The following is a 22,430-nucleotide window of genomic DNA, read 5'->3' as shown; positions in this document are numbered from 1 at the left end:
TATTTAATGGCGCTGAAATCCAGAGGGTCAACCCACATACTCCAGAATGCTGCCCTGCACATGCCACGCAGGTCCAGGAGTGCTTCTGGGCACTTTCCCACCTTGCGCCAAAGCAGGAGCACAGCTGTTGGGATGAGTGACTCGCCACTCAAGCGTGTGTGCACTGTCTGAGCCTGCAGCCCCCCCGCGCTGCACCCCCGCAAGGCACCTTTCCTCGGGAGCCCTGCGCGGCGCGGGGCTGGGCCGGGCCGGGCCGGGCCGGTCTGGGGGGCCAGGCGAGGCAGTTGGGCCCATCTCCCGGCTCGCAGCAGCCCCGGCTCCAGCGGGGCGCTCCGGGTCCCCGGGGAGCCGGGCCGGCGGCGGGGGCGACGGGAGGAGCCGGGCGACACGGCCTCGCTGCCCCCCGCCCCCCGCCGCGCTCCCCGGGCAGGCGGCCCCGCGGCTATGGGCCGGCCGCGCCGGGCCCGCCCCGCCCCCGCGGTCGCGCAAGCGCCGCGCAGAGCCGCGCCGGGGCGCTGCCGCCGCCGCGCCGGGAGCGTTCAGCACCGCGGGCTGCGGACAGCGCCCGCCGCCGGCCATGGAGGCCGCGCCGGGCCCGCCGCGCCGGGAGCAGCGGCCCGAGGGGACGCGCCGTGGCCGCGGCCCCGCCGAGCCCAGGTAGGAGCGCGGGGCACGGGGCGGCGGGGCCGGCGGCGGGGCCGTCGTGCCCGGGGCGGCGGGGCGGATGGGGGGACGGGGCTGTGCCCGGGGCGGTGGGGCCGAGCCGGCGCTGCGGAGCCGGTGCCCCGGCGGGCGGGAGGTCCCGCCGTGCCGCCTCCCCCGGCTCTGCGGGTGCGGAGGTTGCCGGTGCCCCTGGGGGGTCTCCTGGGGCCGGGGCTGCGGAGCTGGGCACGGCCCCCAGCCCCACCGCGGTGCGTGCCGCCCTCCCACCCCCTAGAGCGCCGGCAAAGCCCCTGGCTGCGGGCCGAACCGCCCGGCCCTCGGCTGCGGCGTTGAGCGGTGGGTGCTGCCTGGCCGGGGCCAGGCATACCCCGCGGAGCCATCCCTGCCCGGGTCCCGCTGCCTGGCTCGGCCTGCCTCGCAGGTTTTATCCTGCAACATGGTGAGCTCTCCCTGCTGCAGCAGCGGGTGAGGAGCTATTGTTGGTGAAGCTCAGCATGTTTCAGACAGAGTACTCATTGCACTAGGCTATGGGCAAGCACCGTTTTCACTCCAAAGATCTCTTCTATAAAACCCTGCAGCCCTCATCCTCTCCCCCCTGTGCCATATACTCCCTTACCTGCTGTCTTAAACCAGGCTGGCAGCCACAATCACTGTCATTTTCTGGAAACGTCAACAAGCCCATAATCGCAGGCAAGGAGCCACCCCCGAATTTGCAAGCACACTGCCATGTGTTAGACCGGAGGCAACCGATCTTCTGAGCTCTTCAGATTCTGTTTGACCAGAGCACACCCCGAGGTCAACAGCACACAAATTCCTTCTGAAAGCCAGAGAGTTTCATTCACTTCTGCCTGGTACAGGATAGTCGTGCTGAGATATCCCCACCTGCCTGCAGGAGCCAGCGGGGCAGCCACTTCTCTTTAGGTAGCTCTGAAGATCTCAGCCAGAGGCCGGTGTGCTTTTGGGTCTCGGTGCTTGCTGAGTGACTGTCACACAATCCAGCACTGGTTTATATCTTGGGCATTTGACGAGGCTGGCACTGAAGCCCTGTTAGCTTTGCTTGCTTGAGTAATTGTTGCTCATTCAAACAGGTCTTTTGAAATGAGTGCTGCAGCCTGTAAGAGTTACATTATAGAGATGAGTTAAGGCATCTGAAACAGTTGTATTTTGAATTTCACCCATGCTGCTCACTCAGGAACTGAAATTTATGGCAATAAAGTACAGGAGGATAGCGCTCGCACTCCTAGAGCTTACAGATTCCTAAATGCTCCTTTGTGCAAGGCTCTTCGTATAGCCGTTAAAGGGTTAGCTCTGTAGTCCCCATCCTCTGGTCCTAGTTGAGGCTCTATCGTCAACACTCAATCCATCATGAGAAAAATACAGATGTTTGAAAACACTACCCTCCTTCTGGCCTTTTTCGGACTGGGACAACAAAAGGTGTTTTCTTTTCCTTTCCTTTTTCATTTAATTTCTTTTTATTTTATTTCTTTTTTTTTTCCTTTTTTTTTTTTTTCCTTCAAACAAGGGCTTAGCAAACATGGTTTTAACCAGCACATTTTACAGTGTAGATTGAACAAACTGCATCCAGACCTATTCTGGCACTGAAGGCTGGGTGGGGATCTTGAGCCCTTTGTGTCTAGTTGCATCCCATCACACAGACCTGTACCCGCAGCAGCAGGAGCCGCCTGGGGTAAAGGTAAGGCTGCTCAGACAAGTCAATGGAAAGGATTATAAAAGTAAAAATTTCTTGGCAGACTACGTGGGAAGCACAGTTTTGCAGTCTCATTAATTTTTCATGATGATTTAACGTACTCAGGAGTCTCATTAACAAAAAGATTGTAGCTCTTCTCAAGGAGACACACTATCCTGCTGTTAGACCGAAAAAACCCAAACAAATAGCAACTACACAGAAATTTTTCAATGTACGAGAATTTGACCTAGCCTAAGGAGGAGATGAATTGCTTAGGAGATGCCTGTCTCTTCCTGTCAGCTAGACCGGGCAGCTAGATAACAAAGTGACAGCGAAACACAGTGAACCCTTCCCTAATCTCTGGAAAAGGGTACTCTTATCTCCTTAAAAACACAAGCAAAGAAGCTCTTTTTTCTCAAGAGCTCCACTGCTGTTTTGCTAGTGGTATGTTCAAAGAGAAAACCTCTATTTAAATTCCATTATGAAAACTCATTCTTAAAAAATCATTTATAGCTCTCAAAGAAAAAGCCATTAATCTAGATAGAAGCTGACCTATAGCACGCAGTTTTAATTCAGAAGGAATTTATGTAGGTGGGATTTTTTTATTTTATTTGGGATAACTTGGACAGCTGATATGCAAGCAAAACCTTGCTAGAGTAAGAAAAAAAGGGAAAGAAAATAAAACTAGCTTCTTTTCAATGAATGAAATCTTGGTGCTTAATGCCTAATTGAGCAAAGGGTCCTGGGGAAAAATGGCTCTGGTTGTAGTCAAGATACAGATTCTTGCCCTTTCTCTCGCTTGTTTTTATTCCCCCTTGAGACTTCTCTGTCAACAGAAGTTGCAGTTTGACTCAGGCATCAGACAGCTCCATTCACTTGGTAGGTGTTTCCCACCTTTCATATGCAAAGTGCTGCTTTCCTGATCCTCTCCTTCGCATGCAAAGGGTGAGATAATCTTTCTATTAAAAAAGAGAAGTGCTTATAGGAATGGTCTTGGTGATGAAGGTGGAGCTAGACAGACCAATAGAGAAGCCATTCTTTCAAAATGCCGAGTATTTTTGGCCCATTTCTCACTCAGAGACGCATGTGCTCTCCTGCTGCGTGGCTCAGAGGGAAGTAAGACCAGAGACATGCCAAAGAAATGGAGTGGCTGAGGAAAGAGAAGGTGGCCATACGCTGTCATTTCCCTGCCCTGCAAAGCCTCGTCTGCCCGAGCTCAGCTCGGTGTGCTGGCAGGGCAAAGCCATGCCGAGGGGGAAGGAGCTGGGGGCAGGCAGCCAACGTGGCATGGCTCCAGCAAACCCTCTGACACCTTCTGCAGGGCAGTCTCTGAGCTTCATAGCAGGCTGCTGATCCCTTGGGGCAGGGAGGTAGCCCATGCCAGGGTGGAGGGGACTCACAGCATTTGGTCCTTGGCTCCTGCCACAGACTCTGCAATGCCTACCACTGCTCTGCATGCCAGCAGAGGTGGAATGGCAGAAAGCTGTCTCATTAGAAATCTTGACTTTATCTTGCCAGTTTTCTTGTGGGAAGAAGCTTTTGTCCTTTTGCTGGTTCCCCACACATGAGGCAGGCTGCCTATGCCCTGGTACTCATCTCGGAAAAGCACTGCTGCACTCAAAGTGACATGGGCAGTTCCATATACTGTCTGGACACCTCAAGGGAAAAGATAGGGAAGCAAATAGTGTGAGAAACACAACTCATTGCCGTGGGTAAAAGGAGCAGTTAACTCCAGTCTTTCCCTTGCCCTGCTCCTTGTTCTCTCTTTTCCCAGCCGTTTTTGGTTGCATCCAACTGAGCTTGAAGGAGAAAATGGAGGCTGCCAGACTGCCACTGTAGGTTTTTCTGTGGCTGAGACACCATTTCTGCCCACTTAATCCCAAAGATGTCAAATATCTGACATGGCACAGACAGGGAATGAATGCTAAAAAAAAAAAGTTTCTCTTCCCCTGATAGCAGTCTTTGTTAGTGCCAGTGTGGCAAGCAGAGTCCGTTGCAGTGCTCTGCCCAACCTCTGCTCCTGCCTGACAGTAAACACAACTCCCCCACAACCATTTTTCTAGCATAGTTCAGGGTCCTGCAGGCCCAGAAAAGTAATAGCAATATGGCTGCAGGAAAGAAGAACCAGCCTACATCTCTGGTGCAAACCTCAGCATATCAAATATTAAGCCCACCAGCACTATGGCTAATTGGGCGTGTAGCAAGTGAAGACTCAAATTCTGCAGAACTGCCAGCAGTGATTATACAAACTGATCATTATTTGCGAGCTCCAGGTTTCCCTGGAGATTTTGGATAACCAAGGTCACATCATCATGGAGTTGGAGAGAGATGAGCATAAGGTATCTCGTATCCGGAGGGTGATTGACAGGACTGTAATTGTTTAGTCCAAAACGGAGATAATGAAGAAGAGTCACGAGTAAATGATTTGAACTAGCTAAAGTTATTCTAAAATATGAAGTCACGGAGCAGGCAGGGGATTGAGTTAAGAGGCAACACATGGGGGAAGAACGGAACCCAACAGTATTTTGCAGCAAAGATGGTAAACAAGAAGAATGAGCTTTCATGTGAAGTATTACAATCAAATATATTAACATATGTGCATAAAAACTGGAGGCAATCTGCGATATCCAAGAGTTTGTCATCTGCCTTTCCCACCAGGTTTTGTAGCTGAGGGGTTTTTGGAGGAGGAGTTTTTCATTGCGTGCTTCCTGCATCTCCCTGACCACCTTCCAAGTGTATCTTGTGAAAGCCTTTTTGTTCTGTCCGGTATTACATATTCACCATCAGATAAGGCAGATGTGGCAGTACAGCCATGAGACTAATTTAGTTATGAAAAGCCTCTGGTCCAAATTTCCTACACAGATCAAGCAGTTTAAAGGAAAAAGAACTTTGATTTTGTTTTGAAAAACAAACAAACAAACAAAAAACCACCACAACAAACAAAAAAACCCCACCACCAATATTGTACAGGTGTGGGAATACCGAAAGCATAAGTTGCCAGTGCAGCAGTGTCTCTGTGAATTATTATGCATTGTAGGAAACTCACCTATTTAAACTGTACAAAAATTAGGAAAAACAGCAGGCTCAAGGTATAGGGAAAACAGTAACTTACAGGCATCAAAAAGGGAGTGAGAAAAGGTCTAGACCTTGCCAAAGCACAGCACTACCACAACCCCAGCTCTCTGATGAAAATGCCCTGATCCAGGACTACTGGTACAAAACTGCAAACCCCCCAAAAGATGCACCTGCACTTCAGTTACTGGGCACCTGGGAAGAGTGAGCTGAATTACACTGCAAGCTTGAGCAGCTGGAGGTACTCTCCAGGTCAGCTCTCCCCAACAAACTCTGCCTTTGCAGCTCACCAGAGCTGTAAGGGGATGTGGTGGTTAGCATCTCCCAGTCACGTTGGTTCTATAATTAGTATAGATGGGCAATGACTAATTAAAGATATAATTTTTTATGTTGACTACCACAGACTCTAATCTTTTTGTCTGTCTGCAATGTACCTGCCCTGTGCTGCGCCAGTAGAGCTGAACTGGCACCCCTCCCAGTGCAGGGATGGCTCTGATAAGGCTGTAACAACTCCAGACAAGACTTTAGATTACATCTCAGGAACAGCTTTGCTGGCGTTTGATTTATAATCTCATGTATTGCATTCGTTTACACCAATGACAAATTTGTAGCCTCCTGTTGTAAACTACCTTTATATAGAGCTACAATACAAATCACACACTTGAAAGGCTGGGTAATCCTGCCACTAATCCATCTGTGACAGGACAGCAAGGACTTCATGCAACATGTTTGATATTATTTCTCTTGACAAATTCTGTGGGTGAATGGGATATCATTGTCACAACCTGTCTGGGAGCTCCTGCTTTGGCAACAACACTCCCTCTTGCTACGCTGAACTAGCTCAAGTCTTAGTAATACTTCGGGTTGCAGAGCAGAGGCAACCAAGCACTGGAACCGCTGGGGAGACTTCTCAAGCCTACCTCAAAGAGGTGTGCACACATCTGTCTGCTGGTTTTCTGGCACCTGCTTCAGTGCAGACCTTGACTTATTTCCAGCTACTTTACATATGTCTTGTCATAGGAAACTTTAATGGTCTTGCAGATTCCATCTGGCATTGCTCTTTTTGGGTGCACAGCCTCTTCCAAGGATGCAGAGATGCTTACTTACACAGACACTGGCATTTACATACTATTTTAATATCATTTTGCCATTTCTTCACTCTTTCCTTGGCTTTTCCCAAAAAAAATATTCAGCAAAGAAATTTGATAACCCTGAATAAAATCCCCCATGTAATTCACTCCGACTGCATGGCCTGAGCTGCAGAAAATCTGCATTTTAATGTCAGTTATTGCTTCTGAAGTCAGTGTCATTGTAATGAGGACCCCTGAATATGTCATTCATATCTGTAACTATGCTGCAGCTGTCTTCTGGCTTAAAAACTAAAATTAGCATTTGATGGTATCTAATCAGTTGAGATTGCTTTGTTACTAGTCCCTGGACTGGTACACTGCAAGTAGAGCTGAGTCTGTGCCATGAGCCTCCACACCAGCACCTGTATAACTACTACCACAAACAATAGTCTGTTGTAATGATTTTAATGAAATAAGCCCATTTTGTACAATCATGACATATAGTTTCTCAGTGTTTATAAACTCAACTGATGTTGGAAAGTACATACCACAAGCTGCCAAAGCCAATATGTCCTTCTTTTGAACAAAATATGAATTTTCAAGCAATCCTGGGCTAATAGTATTCTTCAGATCCTTTTTGTCATTTATATTATCATGCCATTTAACTTTGTGTGCAATTCCAAAGACTTGTAATTGCTAAAATTATGTCTTTTTCTGTGGCTGTCTGAAAAAGAAATTAGGACTCTGCAAATTTTCCAAAAATATTCCCTTCTCAAACATTTTGCTTTCATTTCTTTTCTACATCGCATCAGGTGCCTCAGGCTAAAGTTCATCTCACTGTAGGCTTGCTCCAGCACTCATAATTCGTTGATGACTCGAGACACTTGGTGATTCTAGCTGGCCTGAATCATTCATCATACTTAATCCTTGATGCCAGACACTATGGCAATACACATAAGTCAGCCAGCTGTAGACACCATGGCACATGCTCTGAACAAGGGCCAGAGACTACTGGTGTTTCCATAGCGTTTTTTCTTTTTGAGCTCCAGATTTCTGGGTGCTGCTGAAACCCCCTGACACCTTGGCCAGCTGCATCTTTTGAGACAGTAATTCCTAAGGCATTTTTTGGATCAGTGGGACCTCAGTTTATTGTGTGTGAAGGAGCTTTTAGTGTCACACAGACTCATAATTCCCTCAAAGTATTACTCAAACTTTATCCAAGCTAGCAATATCTCTCAGGCTCCATAAATCAAGAACCACAGGAGTGAAAGGATTTTTAAATTCCTTGCAGAGAAGAAAGCATATTCTGCAGAGACCTCATTACTTGGGAACTGAAGTCTGCAAATGTTTTGTCTCAGTAAACTGAGCAGTCAGAGGAAAGCCAAGGTTCAAAAGATCTTGAGACGTCCCCTTCCTACATAATAATATCTGTTGCTGTCATCCTTGGGAGATGTATGTCTAAAATGTTTCTGAAGACCTAGTGGAGAGTCTGCAGGACATGAGAGCCATTAAGGCATGTGCTAGGTTGGAGGCTGGAGCCCCTTTTACACCATCACAGCCATCAGGTTCACTGCTCAGTTTTTTTAGTGCCAGGGATCTTCACTCTCCTACTGCCCCAATGTGGAGCAGTGCCAGTCCTTCTGCAGAACAATCCAACAAATTCATCTTCCCAAGAAGCACAGATAATTGAGTGTCTTCTTCATATGCAGCCTCCTTTGTTTTCCCCAGATCTCTGTAATCACTCTGGGGTCCTGAGTTAGGGCCCTGCCATTATCACCAGCCAGTGTGTTCTTCCCCCTCCACAGTGAAATATCTTGGAGAATTGTTTGAGGGGATATCACCCAATTTTTCAAAATTTTGGAGCAACATGGACAAAGACATGATGGATTATCCATCAGCTGGAATCCCCAAGCGAGTTACAGATGTCTTTATAAAAAACATAAACCCTGAGACTGACTCTTGGTACAGCAAGTAGTGGCTGAGGTTTTACATTGTGTGTTATGCGGGAGGCCTTTCAGAGTCTCTAGTCTGCAGGATGCAATCCGCCTGCGTAGCCTTTCTGCTGCTCTGCTGTTTTACCATACCTTTCTTTTCTCTCTCAGAGAAAAACAAAATGCAGGACCTTGCCAGACCTGTCTCGCTATGCCAGAGATCGGGAACACCGAGCCCAGCTACAGTGGCACTTCCTGGGAACGAATCTGCCCGGTCCATCACTGCCCCATTCCTGCCTCCCCCAGGCTGGGGGGAGACCACTTGCCCTCCTCCAGCCACACGCTCGGGCCAGTCTCCACCCAGTCCAATGGCCAGGTACCATCGAGCTCCCAGGACTCACAGCAGCAGCATCTGTATTACCCCTGCAACCAGCATGAGCCCCAAGGCAGTTACAGCCTGCCCCAGCTCCCTGGGCATGGCCAGAGGCCTGTGTTGTGTTCCCACCTTTCCAGCAGTGATCCCATGCCAGCTTCCCACCATGAGGCCTCGGAAAGCCCCTGGAAACAGTGGTCCCCCAGGCAGCGACGGCCGGTGCAGCATCACGTTGTAACAGTCAGGTAAGAGGCACATGGAGAGCGGCTCAGGGGCTTTCAAAAAGTATCTCCTGAACTTTGTGGCGGGAAGTGGGAGGGAGTGGGGACACACAAAACATGGGTTTGCTCTTCAGGTTTGGGCAGCAGCTGCCCCAAAATGCACGGAGGGATCCAGTCTGCTCTCAGAGAGCTGCCATTGCCACACCAGGGAGCAAGATCCGCTTCTCAAGGTGACTCATTGAGTAAAGCCAAGGCAACTCAGTGGCTTCCAGATCACACAGCTGTGATTATGCCCATCTTCTGTGATCTTTGCATTTTATCCTTTTGCACTACAAGACATCCAGCTGGCTAATCCTTTATCTTGGCAGAGTTTCTCAGTGATAAGAGCAGAGTTAATTTATTTTTCTACCCCCACCAAAGCTGCTGCCTGTGCTGAAAGGGAGAGAGGCAGCTGAGGGTGAGCATTGGCTACAGCTGTACAGTGAGAACTAGAAAAATGGGGATGATTATTTGGTTTTCCAGGCTGGGCAGCAACAAGGGTGTCAATTCTGTGTTGTCCATGACAGAACTGAGCAAACTCCATGGGTGTGCAGAGCACCCCAGTGACTTGCTTGTGTGGTGGATGTTTCTTGGGCAGCACTGTAAGGATGCGTACAGGATGGGCTTCCCAAACAGCCTGAGCTACAATCTCTTCTCCTTCCAGCCAGCATCAACCTTCCTCTCTGTATATGCCTTTAGGAGTCCACTGTTGGTATTAAGGACCATGATCCCTTTGCTACAACAGCAGTAGCTACCAAAGTCCAATAGAAGATAGCACAGGATTCCTTCCTTGCCTTTGTACAGCAGTGCAGGGTCAAGCATAAAACCCCTTTATGGTCTCATTTTCTAGCCATTAACAGATGATTTAATTCGCTTGTGTTTGCAGTGTAGAAGAATGAAGCTGGGTTAATTAGCATTGATAATATACAACTGTGGTCTGGCTTCTGGGCAGCAGGTTGGCTGATGTAGATAAGGTGCAGGTGTGGCTGGTTAAGTTAAGACGTTGGGCAGCCGATGAAAAGAGAGGAGGAAGAAGAAGCAGAGATAAGTCAGTGTGTGGGTGCCCTGGGTGAGGAGGGACAAGGAGAAGGCAGCAGAGGGACTGGCACAAAGAGTATGTTGGTATGAGATAGTAAAAAGACCTTGTTGCAGCTGGCTAGTTTGGAGAGTGCTGTGACACAATTGCAGTCAGAGGAGGGGAGCCTGGATCCTTTTTAGCTTGTATGCTATCAACAAAATTGTCAACTATGTTCTCTGTAACAGGTTATTTAAGTAGGAAATGCAGCTGGATTGCAAATCCCTGGCAGAATCTGCTGCACTAGCAGACAGAAAAGTGATAACATAATAATGCTAGAATGGGAGTTTTAATCCAAGCAAATCTGCTTGAGAAGCTATTGTGTGAGAATTAGCACAGGATGGGCAGTGTGCTGCCAGAAAAAGACCTCTCTTTAATAATCTGGTGAAGATTTTTCTTTGCTCCTCTCTCAAATCTGCAGAGCATTAGCATGCTGAGGAAAACACGTGCCACTGACAGTGACTTCCATGGGGAACTCTACCTCCCTTCCTTTTTTTATTTCTTCCATTCATAACAACCTGCTGGTAAGGATAACCTGCAACAAGATCACCAGCTGGCTGCCTGGGATGGAGCGGAGCCATCTGCCCCACACAGATATTGGAGGGCAGTAGGACCTTCTCCCAGTTTAAGCCAAGAGTGTAGGAGTGCGAAGGGAGGAGGGAGCACTCGCTGAGCTTGGCATGGCTGTGGAGAGAGGAAGAAGCCACAGCTGGGAGCAGTTTGCTAGAAGCTGCATCACAGCCCAAGGCTGGGGCATATTTCAAGGGGACACTTCAGTGGAAACGGAAAGCAGAATGAAAGGTCCTTCAGACATGGTAACCCACTGAGGTGCAGCTTTTCTGTTAAGATGTCAGTGGAAAGCTTGCCCTCAGGGATTCATTAACAAATGTAACCCTGGTTCCCCTGGGAAAAGCTTATTTCATTCCTCAGAGCCCTACAAGTAGGAATGACAAATGCTCCTGTGTCAAGGAAACCCTGGTAGTGTTTTTGAGCAGCTCCACTGGCCTTCTGCTCCTCTAGACTGGACAAATGCTGCCTTTGGAAGGGCCCAGGAAACAAAAGAGAGCCACCTTTTTGGAAAATCCTTGCTAAGCTAAGCATGAAATAAAAGCTATACAGGCTCTGCGAGTCCAACTCATGAAATTTAATAGAGAGGTATGCATTTGCCAAGAAAAAAAATTAAAAATTCAGTAGGAAAGCACTTAAAACAGATATTTTCATAGATAAAAGTTGCAGTGTGATTTCTATGGGATTGCATTGCTAATGTCCATTACTTTCTACGGGGTTTTCATAAAGGGACAAAAATGAGGAGTGACATCATGCCTTCCCATCCTCTTTGGTTAAAGTGCCAACAGAGGAGAGGCAAAGGCTGTTATTCATTAAACTAATTCATGTAGTCTTGGTGTTTTACAGCCCTGGAAAGGGTTAATTTGCTCACTAACAGCCCTGCACTGTGCTTCATAGGAAAATCATAAATGAAAGCATCTTTTTTTTTTTTTTTCTGTCTGCAGACATGACAAAGCTTTCAGGATGCCAAAAAGGTATGTTTAATATCAAACGCTTTCTGTCCTTCTACCCTATTATCATTGCTCTCCTACCCTGCTATTAGGAAATGCAGAGTGTTACCGCTGGTGACATCCTCAGCAGGCCCAGCTTCAGAGACAAGGTCAGCACTCCCCGCTCAGGGCTTCCCATCCGCTTGGAAAAATCTCAATTTGCTTGCGAGATCAATTTAACTTGCATTAATGAATAGCGACGCTGTCTTGATAGCTGTTCTTGGGGCAGGTGCCTGGCTCTAGTCCATACAATAGCTTTGTAAAATATACTTAAATATTCCTGTATGTGTGTGTATGTGTATATATATAGATATACATGTGTGTGTAGATATATATATTTATGATTAATCCAGCTTGGCCCCCTAGATGAGCAATCAGGAGGATAGCTCATCCATGAAATAAACTCACCTTTTCAAAAGACAAAGGATTTTTAATATATTTCATAAAACTAAAATAATTTGGTCGATTTCAACTTCTGTTTAAAAGCTGATTTTCGTAAACTATTTTTTCTGGAGGGTTTGGTTAAGTATCTTCCATCATCAGGTACTGCAGCTGATTCTCTTTTTTCTTTTTTTCCCCTCCTGGTAATTGGACATGGAATAACCCAAAACAGCCTCCAGAAATTAGACAGTCTAATGCACAAAGGGTAATTTTTGTTCATTTTCATAGAAAAGACTTCATCTATGAAAACAAACTTGATAAGGTGGTCTTAAATTGAAAAAAATACTAGGCCTGACCAAAAGTCATGTGAAAAGCCATTTGAAGGGCTCATGATGATTTATGAGGAATAGCTTTGCTATTCGACCCAGTGACATTTTAGGCAAGAGGAGCAAAGGAGCAGGCAAGCAGGAACATTCTACCTCGAGGCTGATATGCACTGGCATAGCTGCTCTAAGGTCCATAAATATTTCACTTTCCCATGAAGCTCAAATATTTGTCAACTATTTTTGAACAAAAATTCTTATATTTCAGAAATACATCTGAGTACAGAAGAACTACCTAGAACCTGCCAAACCAGAGCAGGAACCCATCCTGAAATCTTACATCTCAACAGATATTTTTGAGAAAGACATAAACCTTGACACAGTGAAACATGCACTGGTAAAAAATTGTGGGACAGTAATAGATCATCCCAAAAGAAATCCAGAACGCAGATGAAAAATTTTAGACCAGCTCTTAAGAACAAAAGTAACTAGCAAAAATCCTTTTGGCCAAAGTAAGCTGCTTCTCTGGAAGAGTTTTGTTTGTATAGAAATGTCACTAAAATGTGTGTGCCACCTTATTGCACTGATAGGTGTTCCAGGCATAGCCCTGGCCCATGGGCTTGTACTTGTCCTCCAGACCCTGAGGGATAACTGGTCTGCTGCATTTGCAGATCTTTTACTGTAGGTTCAGCGTTTGGTTTTGAGACTGAGATCAGGATGAGATTCACTCATCCTGCAGATGCAGAAGCCACTTGTGTGCTCTGTGAACGCTGCCAGCAATCCTGACACTGGTTACACATCAGCTTAGTGGTTTCCATCCTTTTTAGCTGTGCAGATGTCCGTACATCTCCCAACAGTAAAGCAGGCCCCTATATAGTGAGTGAATTTAGACCAGTGACAATGGACTTGCTTGAGTTAGTTATTTTAGGGGACTCTTCAGAATAGCCCAAAGACTTCTCAGGGTCCACAGGTTGAAAATCTGCAAGCCAAACTATTAGGCAGCTACTGGTTTACATTGCAGAACAGGGCGGGGGGGGGGGGGGGGGGGCGGGGGAAGGAAGAAGCTCTTTTCAAATGCAATCTTTTAAGTTAAATATTTAAAGCTTATTTTTGCCCTAGGATGCAGGAGTCTGGCTTTTATTATTTCTGATTGAAAAAGCAGGAAAATGCAGGGAGGCAAAATGTAATTACCCAAGTTAATTAGAATCGCCTGCAAACATCCAGTTGGAGGTATAATATGTTCATTAATAGCTGTAGTAGAGCCTCTAAGCTTTTCAATAAATAAATGCTCAAACCAGAAAGCCCTGATTCTTTTACTTCCTTTTACTCACACTACGTTGATTCAACAGCAGGTTTTGTGCTGATAGCAGAAGCACCTTAACAGCTGCATTTTTTTCTTCTCCTGTTGATTCCAGTTATTCTCAACTGATTGCGGAGTGGCCCATCGCCGTCCTGGTGCTGTGTTCAGTGATGGCTGTGGTTTGCACAGTAGCTGGCTTGCTTGTTGGGAATTTGCCTGACTTTTCAGAACCTTTAATGGTAAGTCCCTACAGATGATACATCAATGTGAACATAAGGAAAATCCACAGGCCAACCAGTGATATATTCTTTCTGCCACATAAAATGAGCCTTTACTTCCCTCCTTCTCTGCAGATTGAGGCAGCAAGGCAGAACAGTAAGTCAAGGAGGATGTTAAAGCCACTATAAAAAATGACCATGTTTATCAGCAATCTGCTGTCCTTAACCCACATCTTCACAGCATGCAACCAAAGTTAGACTCCTTCAGGATAAACGTAATGTGTCAGCGATGTGCAGTCTTTGCTGTGTGTCTGACACCACAGAAGGAGCACAGTGTGTGCCAGTGGCAGGCACCAGCCCATCTCTCAGCAATGCTGTGGACTCACTCTAGTGCCCTCACTCTGGTGTGGAGACACTGCCAACACAAACTGGGATTGCTCCTCCTGCTCCCCTTCCACTGCTGGAAGGCTGGGGTTGCCTGAAGGGACTAGCTGGGTTGGGTGGAAATCGGATGGGGGATCTGGCTTTTGCTCCTACAGCCTGTGTGTAAGGCTTTTGAAATGGAAAGACTGCCCCGTGCTGAGCTCTGATGCACAGGCTCCTGTTTTCCATGCAGCATCCCACATTTCCTAAAGTCATTAGACTTCCTGTCTGTCGTTAATGGAAGAATCCTGAGAAAATAAGCATAGAATAGAGTCTGTCCAGGAAGAGGAAAATTACTCACATTTCTGTAAGTGACTCTTTCACTTGAAGAGGATAAGAGTCTTATGAGATCAGAGAGAGAGAATTGTAGCCATTCCTGCAAAGAAGGGAAAGGGAGAAGTTGGGTTTTTGTGTCAACTCTGGGTTGCAGCATTTCCAGGGGAAATTCAATATGTTTTTCTACAAGATGCAGTAATATTACCATATAGTTTCTGTGTCTAGGAGGAGAATTAAGGAAAGCTAAGCTAAACTAAAATGCAGGCTGATGACAAAGCCCTTTTGCTTGGCTGCAGGGTTTTGAGCCACGAGATACTGACATCGGCAGAAAGCTCGTTGTGTGGAGGAATGTAGAGAGCCATACAGGCTACAAGAAGACCTTTTCCCTTTCTCCCTATGCCAAGAAGAAAAGGTATTTGAATGTGGTTGGGAGGGGTTGAGGAAGATGTTGCCTGTAAAGTTACAGATTCAATGTTCCAAGATATCTATGTGAATTACAACATATATGCTACACTTAAAGGCAACTGATGCACTGGAGAGTTTAAAATCTGTTTGCCTGCAATAGACTTGGGCTCCCTATTCTGGAAACCAGGAATTTAGGCTCTAAACTGTTCATGCATTTACTTCGCTGTTTACCTTTAAGAGACAGCAGAGGTGACTCAGCATTGTCTGCACAGGGGGATGCAACTTCTCACTTAGTCTTACAAAGATCCCCACGAAGGGGCACAGTCAACCTGGTATAGAAAAGCTCCCACCCAAGCAATGCTCTTTCCAGACCATGATGACTCTTACTGCTGCAGCAGTGTCATGCATGGCACCAGAGCCTTGTCAGCAAACATAACCATAGTCAGATGATCTCTAGTTACACCAATAACCTGATCTCTTGCCAGCTATGATGATATTGGCATCAACAGAGGACAGAAGGCTGCTCAGGGAGAACAAGAAGCCAGGACACGGAGAATGGTGGAGCAAATCTACAGAGCGGATGGTTTCTTTTGTGGTCCCCCAGGTGAGTGAAATCCTGATGGGGCAGTTAGTATTACACATTCATAAGTCAACAGCATAGAGAATTGCCAGAGTGTTTTAGGACACAGGGAAAGACTCTGAAAGTGCTCTAAGAAAGCAGCACATCAAATGCCACCTGTGAAAGCTATGCCACCTTTCAGATCGTGATCTTCCAGCACTTCATAACTGAGTGGCTAGAAAAGGCATGTTCTGAAATTCTGGAGATGTTTCTCCTTCTTAATTTTTTGCCATACTTCTTTTTTGCCCTTTAGAAATATACTTTAAAAGCACCAGTAAAAGGACTAATGTTTTCACCATTTATCCATATCAAAAGAATCTTCTGAAAACATGGCATGTGCCCCACTCCTCTGTTCCTATTCCCTCTCTGTTCCTTCTTTCTGAAAAAAACTGGAGAGAAAAGCAGAAAACTCCAAGATACCCCAATTTTGTCCCAAAATGGGCATTAGTAAGAAAAAAAGAGGAACAGCATACAGATATTTTTACTCTCTTACCTGCCTCTACTCCACCTCTGAAACTAGTCAAACACCAAACCCACAGGTCCTTGGGAGTTTTTGGCTGAGCTCAAGCTCCTCCTCACTTGTCCTGGGGTGCAGAACCAGATGCCAGCAGCCCCCAAAAGCATGCTGACAGCATGGAGAGCCTATTTTGAAAATGCCTCTCCTGCTGCTGACAGATGGGCAAGGAGCAGAGGTCAGACCACACAAGGCAGATGCTACCACTCAATACAACCTACTTACAACCTACTGTCTTTGTGACCTGCTTCCCTTCAGGGAGTCCTCCATATCAGTCATATAGACAGTAATGTATATATATACTTCCCCCCCCCCCCCCCCCCCCCCGGAACAGAAAGTCTACTCCAAATAGGTTGGCTGATTCATCTGTATTACCTAACACACTTCCCCTCCCGCCCCCTTTTTTTTTTCTTCTTTGTTTCAGAAAAGAGCTATTCCCAGCTGGTTTTTATGTCCACAACTGCTGGGAGCTTATGGAACTTGCAAGCTATTCAGTCCATGTGTCAAATTGAACAAGACAAGGTTAGTAATGTCAGGAAGAACATATATACATGCTGTCTCTTTTCTGACTGCTGTAATCTTTAATCTCTAGCTGAAAGGAAGCCAGGCAAAAATCACATAAGCTACAGAACAGGTTTCAGCCTAGGGGACTCCAAAGCATTTTATCTACTTAGCAATAGATGGGTGATTCCACCTGTCACTAAAGTCCAGCTGCAAAGTAGCAGCTGCCATTAAACACAAACAAAGAGACACTGAAGAAGAACTTGGTCCCAAAGCCAAAGGTGTCCATCAGAAGCTGCTGAGAATTTTGGGCAGCAGAATCTAATTACTGAAATGGAGCTATCATCTTGGAGACTGTGACAGCAAGTTTTGCAAGTGAGAAGCTTAATTGGATTAGCTGATTCCCATAAGATCCAACTTTTCAAGTCAGAGGTTATAAAATATAAATAATGGACAGGGTTTAATTTTTGCAAAAGGCTAGCAAGTTTTAATAGCTTTAGTATTTGTCATTTGTCATGGGGAGGACGGCAAGCCATTGCTGGTACACCTGGAGGGGAGCATTATGGCAAGGAATGAGGAACATTATGGGGCTGCAACGTGAAGCATGCACAGTGTCTGACATGATGGTGTCTCATCTGTTTTTCAGATACGCTCACATGTTCATTTTAGAGACCTCTGCCAACGTACTGAAACCAATGAATGCTGCCCAAGCTGGTCTCTGGGGAACTACATTGCTGTCCTGTACAATAGGTCTTCGTGTTTGGAGATAACCCAAGGAGATATTTCCCATACCCTGGCTCTCCTTCGTGCCTGTGCTCCAGACTACCACAAAGGTATCCTCACTCCATCTTGCATAGGTCCTGAGACTGTGAGACAGAAACACTCTCAGTGTGCCCAAGTCCCAGAAAAATGTACCCGCTTCAATGCCATTTACCAGCTTCTTCACTTCTTGGTTGACAGAGACTTTCTTAGTCCCCAGACAATTGAGTACCAAGTGCCATCTCTCAAATACAGCCTGCTATTTTTGCCTACAAGGAAAGGTGCATCTATGATGGGGATCTACTTAGACAATCTTGAATCCTGGGATCTGTTTGATAACTACACATCTATCACTGGAATGGACCTGGGCCTTAAACAGAAACTATTCCAGCACTATCTTTTACTGGATACTAAATATCCAGTCCTGGCAATATTAGCTATTTTTCTAAGCATTTCTTTTTATTTACGCTCAGTCTTTATTACCTTAATGATCCTGCTCGCTGTTGTCAGTTCTTTAATGATCTCCTATTTCTTGTACAAGGTGGCCTTCAGATTCACCTATTTCCCTTTTGTAAACCTGACAGCAGTCATCATTCTCAGCAGCATTTGTGCCAACCACACCTTTGTCTTCTTTGACCTCTGGAACCTCAGCAAGAACCAGAACCCTTCCGCTGGGCTTTCTCAGTGGGTGAGTCAAACCATGCACCATTTTGCATATCTCACGGTGGCATCTTGCTTCACAATGGGCGCTGCCTTCTACGCCAGCTACATTAGCAATATCATAGCCATCCGCTGCTTTGCTATTTACATGGGCACCTCCGTGCTGGTGAATCTGCTGTTCATGATGACTTGGCTTCCTTCTTCGGCTGTGCTGTATGAGCGCTACATAGCAACGACCTGCACTTACAAGCCAGAAGACTACTGGAACAATACTGGTCATAAGAGAGTCGCTCTCTCCCTCCATTACATTCTCAGGAGTCTCCAGAACACACTGTCTGAAACCTCCAAGCTGCTGTTTGAAAAGCTTCTACCTTGTGGGGTCATCAAGTTTCGGTACATCTGGATCTGCTGGTTTGCTGCCTTAGCAATAGGAGGTGCCTACATCTCCTGTTCCAACCCCAAACTCAAACTCCCGACTCTCGAGACGTCGTCTGTCCAGGTGTTCAGACTGAGCCACCCCTTCGAAAGGTACGATTCTGAGTACTGCCACCAGTTCATGTTTGAGAGGCTGGAGCATGGAGAAGGGCAGCGTATGCCTGTCACAATAGTCTGGGGCATTCTGCCCCTGGATAACGGGGACCATTTAGATCCAAAAAGCAATGGCACCCTAGTGACAGATGTCACCTTCACAATCCAAAACCCTGATGCCCAGAAGTGGCTCCTTGAATTCTGCCAAAAAGTGAAGAACAAAACTTTCTATTACCCTGACACAGAGCAGAAATCTACAGTGTGCTTCATGGAGGAGTTCCTCAGGTGGATGGACAGTCGCCAGTGCTCCCAGCGAGACCACAGCTTCAACCTTTGCTGTAACCAGTTTTCTTTCCCTTACGGAAGCGAAGTCTTCCTACACTGCATCAAAATGATGCTCCTGGAACAGGGCAGGGAAGGGGCAGAAATGTACGATCTGGGCCTCAGGTTTGACGGGGAGGGAAATCTCGCTGCCTTAGTGCTGCAGTTTCAAACTGTTTATCACTATAGCTTCAACTACAGCAAAGCCAAACAATTCTATGAGGAAATCAGCCTCTGGGTAGCAGAGGAAATGAAAACTGCCCCTGTGGGGCTTCAGAATGGATGGTTTACCAGTAAACTAGAGCTGTACAACCTCCAGCACAGTCTCAGCACAGAAACAATGGTGGTCATGGGGCTCTCCATAGCCATTTCCTTTGTGGTGCTGCTGCTCACTACCTGGAATGTTCTCCTTAGCATTTTCTCTGTTACTGCCATTGCGGGCACTGTCCTGGTAACCATCGGCCTTTTGGTCCTCTTGGAGTGGCAGCTCAATGCAGTGGAGTCTCTCTTCATTTCAGCTGCAGTAGGTCTCTCCGTTGACTTTACTGTCAACTACTGCATCTCCTATCATCTTTGCCCCCATTCTGACCGCCTGAGCCGAGTGGCCTTCTCCCTGAAGCAGATGAGCTGTGCCACGGCCATGGCAGCTTCTGCTCTCTTCTCTGCAGGGGTCATTATGTTGCCTGCCACGGTCCTGGCATATAGGAAGCTGGGGATATTCATCATGATGATCAAGTGTATCAGCTGTGGGTTTGCCAGCTTCTTCTTCCAGTCCCTGTGCTGCTTCTTCGGCCCAGAGAAGAACTGTGGGCAGATCCTTTGGCCTTGTGCCCACACCATGAAAGACTATTCTGATGACTCCGGGCTGAACGGAAGCTTTTCCTGTGGGGGGAGTGAGAAGCAAAACCGGTTGCGGAAGGTCCAGGAGTCCAACACTGCAAACGAGCAATACGAGCTCCAGCCCTTGTCCAGAAAACTCAGTGACAGTTTTGACAACAGCACTTCCACAAGCAAGTTGTCCAACCGGCCATCAGTGCTCTCTGAAGACATACAAGCTGAAGACAACAGGTGCCCCAGAATAGGAATGCATCCCTCCCTTGAAAGAGAGATGCAGAATCTGCAGGAGACCCTTAGAGACCAGCAGGTTGGCCTGTGCCAGTGTCCTGCTTTGCAAACTTCCTCTCCTTACAAGCACAGCAATTCAGAAGGAGAAAATCACCGGGAGAGACTCTGCCAAGACTGTCGATGTCGGAAGTATGGTCTGCAAGCTTGGGATGGGTCTGGGCTGGACCATATCCAGCTGGCTGGCATGAAAGAAGAAGGGCAGCTCAATAAATCACAGTGCTCTAGTGACACTGCCCAGCAGCAGTCAGATTATACCTCAGACAACAGCCATCTTCCTGCTGCTGACACCTACAAAATTCACAGATGCCTTTGTTCTCTTGGCAGCTCTTTTGACATGCTCAACATCTCCAGTGAGACGTCGATTAGCGATTTTGAGCAAGGCCTAAAGCTTGCTGAATCTGCCAGTTCTTGTCCTGATGTCTTAGAGCTGTCTGATTCGTACAGTCAAACAGAGAGAGGTTACTTGAACAGGAAGAGAGATACCCTGCGGCTGGACCTGAGGGAGACTGTCTTTGATATCACTCCAGCAGCATCGCAGCAGAACAGCTCTTCATGGAAAAATCGATTTGGATTAGGCAGCGAAGGTCCGGTTGTGTTACCAAACAGCCAACCAGACATGCCTGACGTTTGGATCAAGCGATCTAGTGCACAAAGTTCTGGTTACAACAGCTGAAACCTTGCAGAAAACAAAACTGTACTGCTAGGGAAAGAGGAAGTTGAAATGTCCTTGGAACTGTAAATATCACTTTTTTCCTCCCACCTCTCCTAGAGCTGAGATTATTTCTTAGTATTTCAGCTGTGCAAGTATCTGTGCTTTCACAGAACCAGCAAATCTGATACTAGTGAGCGGATGTGAGATCAATCTTGATGGGAGTACAAGCCCTTTGACCTTCCAGTGTTTGGTGCCATATTCACAGCTGTACTGCAAAACTTAACGAGTAAACCTGTTCTGTCATTTCTTAAAAGATGAATGGATTTTGTTTTCTTGTCAAGGTCACATAGGAAAGAAATAATGAGGTGAATCTCCCCAGATATTTAACAGCAGAGAAAGACAACTCATGTAAAAAAAATATAAAATCCAAAACCCAAACCTGCAACTATTGAAAAGCTAGATATCAAGTGGAGTGTATTGTTAATAAAAAAAAAGAAAACCTTTCATTTTCTATTGAATCAGAAACTGCTTTATGTGAAGTCCAGGTCCACAGATGTCACCGAAGTAGTTTAGATATTATAAAAAATCTCATTGAGACTTCTGAGTTGATAGTCTTTTACTTATCATGGAGGAGGCTGCAGAATGCAGCCCAAATCTATTTCAGTAACAATTTCCATTTGTTTTATCAGAAGAAATTCTAGTACTGCCAAAGATTTTCAGTGTGAGATTTCCCCTTTGAGAAAAGTGTCCTCGTCCCTGCTGTGACTCGGGTGCTTTGTGCGTCATCTTCATAGCTTTTTTTCCGCTCAAGGCATTACCCACAAACACCTAACTTTTTAAAATTTGCGTATCTGGTAAATCTTGAATTTTATGGGGTTTTTTTCTCTACCAGAAACAAACAGGAAAACAAACACTTCCTTGCCTTTATCTGTTGAAAAAGAGAAATCATTCTCTATCCAAGTTGATATAAAATAAAATGCTTATGACAAACTTTCCTAAATCTGAGTGATGCTTCATTTTCACCAAGAACAATGTGGTACGTTTTCTTCAAGTGCCTAGTATTTTTCCAATATGACCAGCAAAAGGAAGGTATTAATCTTAGAAGTATTCACACCTCCTGACACCCACAAGTGGTGGTCTGGCTCTGCAGGATAGGCCACAACTGCCTGATGCCAATTAGGAATATGCCCCTTTTAAAGCTAGTAATGACAGTTGAAATTCACAAGGTATTTCAGTTTTGCATTTTCAGGGTGCAATTCTTATGCTGGGTATTCGGGTGGATGTTTTGGCCAGCAGAGCTGCTGGCAGGCTGTGAGCCAACACTGACCAAAACCCCCTGTGCATGGGAGCTGCTTCCGTTAGCATTTGGAGGGATCTCCCACCTGTTTTGAAAACTGTGTCGGAAAACACTACCGAAAACATCTAATCAAGTCGGGAAATGTATTATGCAGATGCTTCCTTTCCCCTGACACTGTGGGAGGGTAATTGTAACTGCCTGAAACACAAGCAGCACTACCGGCACCCTGGCTGTGCAAGGGGAGGGGGGTGCTGTGCAGACACCCACTGGAAGGCCTTGAGGGCTCCGGGCCTCGAGTGCCCAAACCACAGGGCGAGGTAGCGGTTGGCTGGGAGGGCCCTCCCCGCCTCGCCGGCGGCCGGCTCAGCTGCGGGCAGCAGCGCTGGAGAGCAGCACCGCAGCCGCCTGCGACGCCCGCCATGCCCTCAGCGCCTTCCCTCC

At 46.6% G+C, this 22,430-nt stretch overlaps 1 protein-coding gene across 1 annotated transcript; it reads left to right on the top strand.

Moving 5' to 3' along the window:
- Positions 1 to 543: 543 nt before the first annotated feature.
- DISP2 (dispatched RND transporter family member 2) lies at positions 544 to 21,680 on the top strand. Its single transcript, XM_055723016.1, has 8 exons — positions 544 to 657; positions 8,595 to 9,041; positions 11,643 to 11,672; positions 13,807 to 13,930; positions 14,905 to 15,020; positions 15,499 to 15,617; positions 16,571 to 16,668; positions 17,294 to 21,680. The coding sequence occupies exons 1-8, from the start codon at positions 578 to 580 to the stop codon at positions 20,711 to 20,713; spliced, it is 4,434 nt and encodes a 1,477-aa protein (XP_055578991.1). The 5' UTR covers positions 544 to 577; the 3' UTR covers positions 20,714 to 21,680.
- The last annotated feature ends 750 nt before the right edge of the window (positions 21,681 to 22,430 follow it).

This window comes from Falco cherrug, chromosome 10, assembly GCF_023634085.1.
Source record: "Falco cherrug isolate bFalChe1 chromosome 10, bFalChe1.pri, whole genome shotgun sequence".
In the NCBI taxonomy this organism is placed as follows: Eukaryota; Metazoa; Chordata; class Aves; order Falconiformes; family Falconidae; genus Falco; species Falco cherrug.
This window is presented reverse-complemented; position numbering and strand designations above follow the sequence as displayed.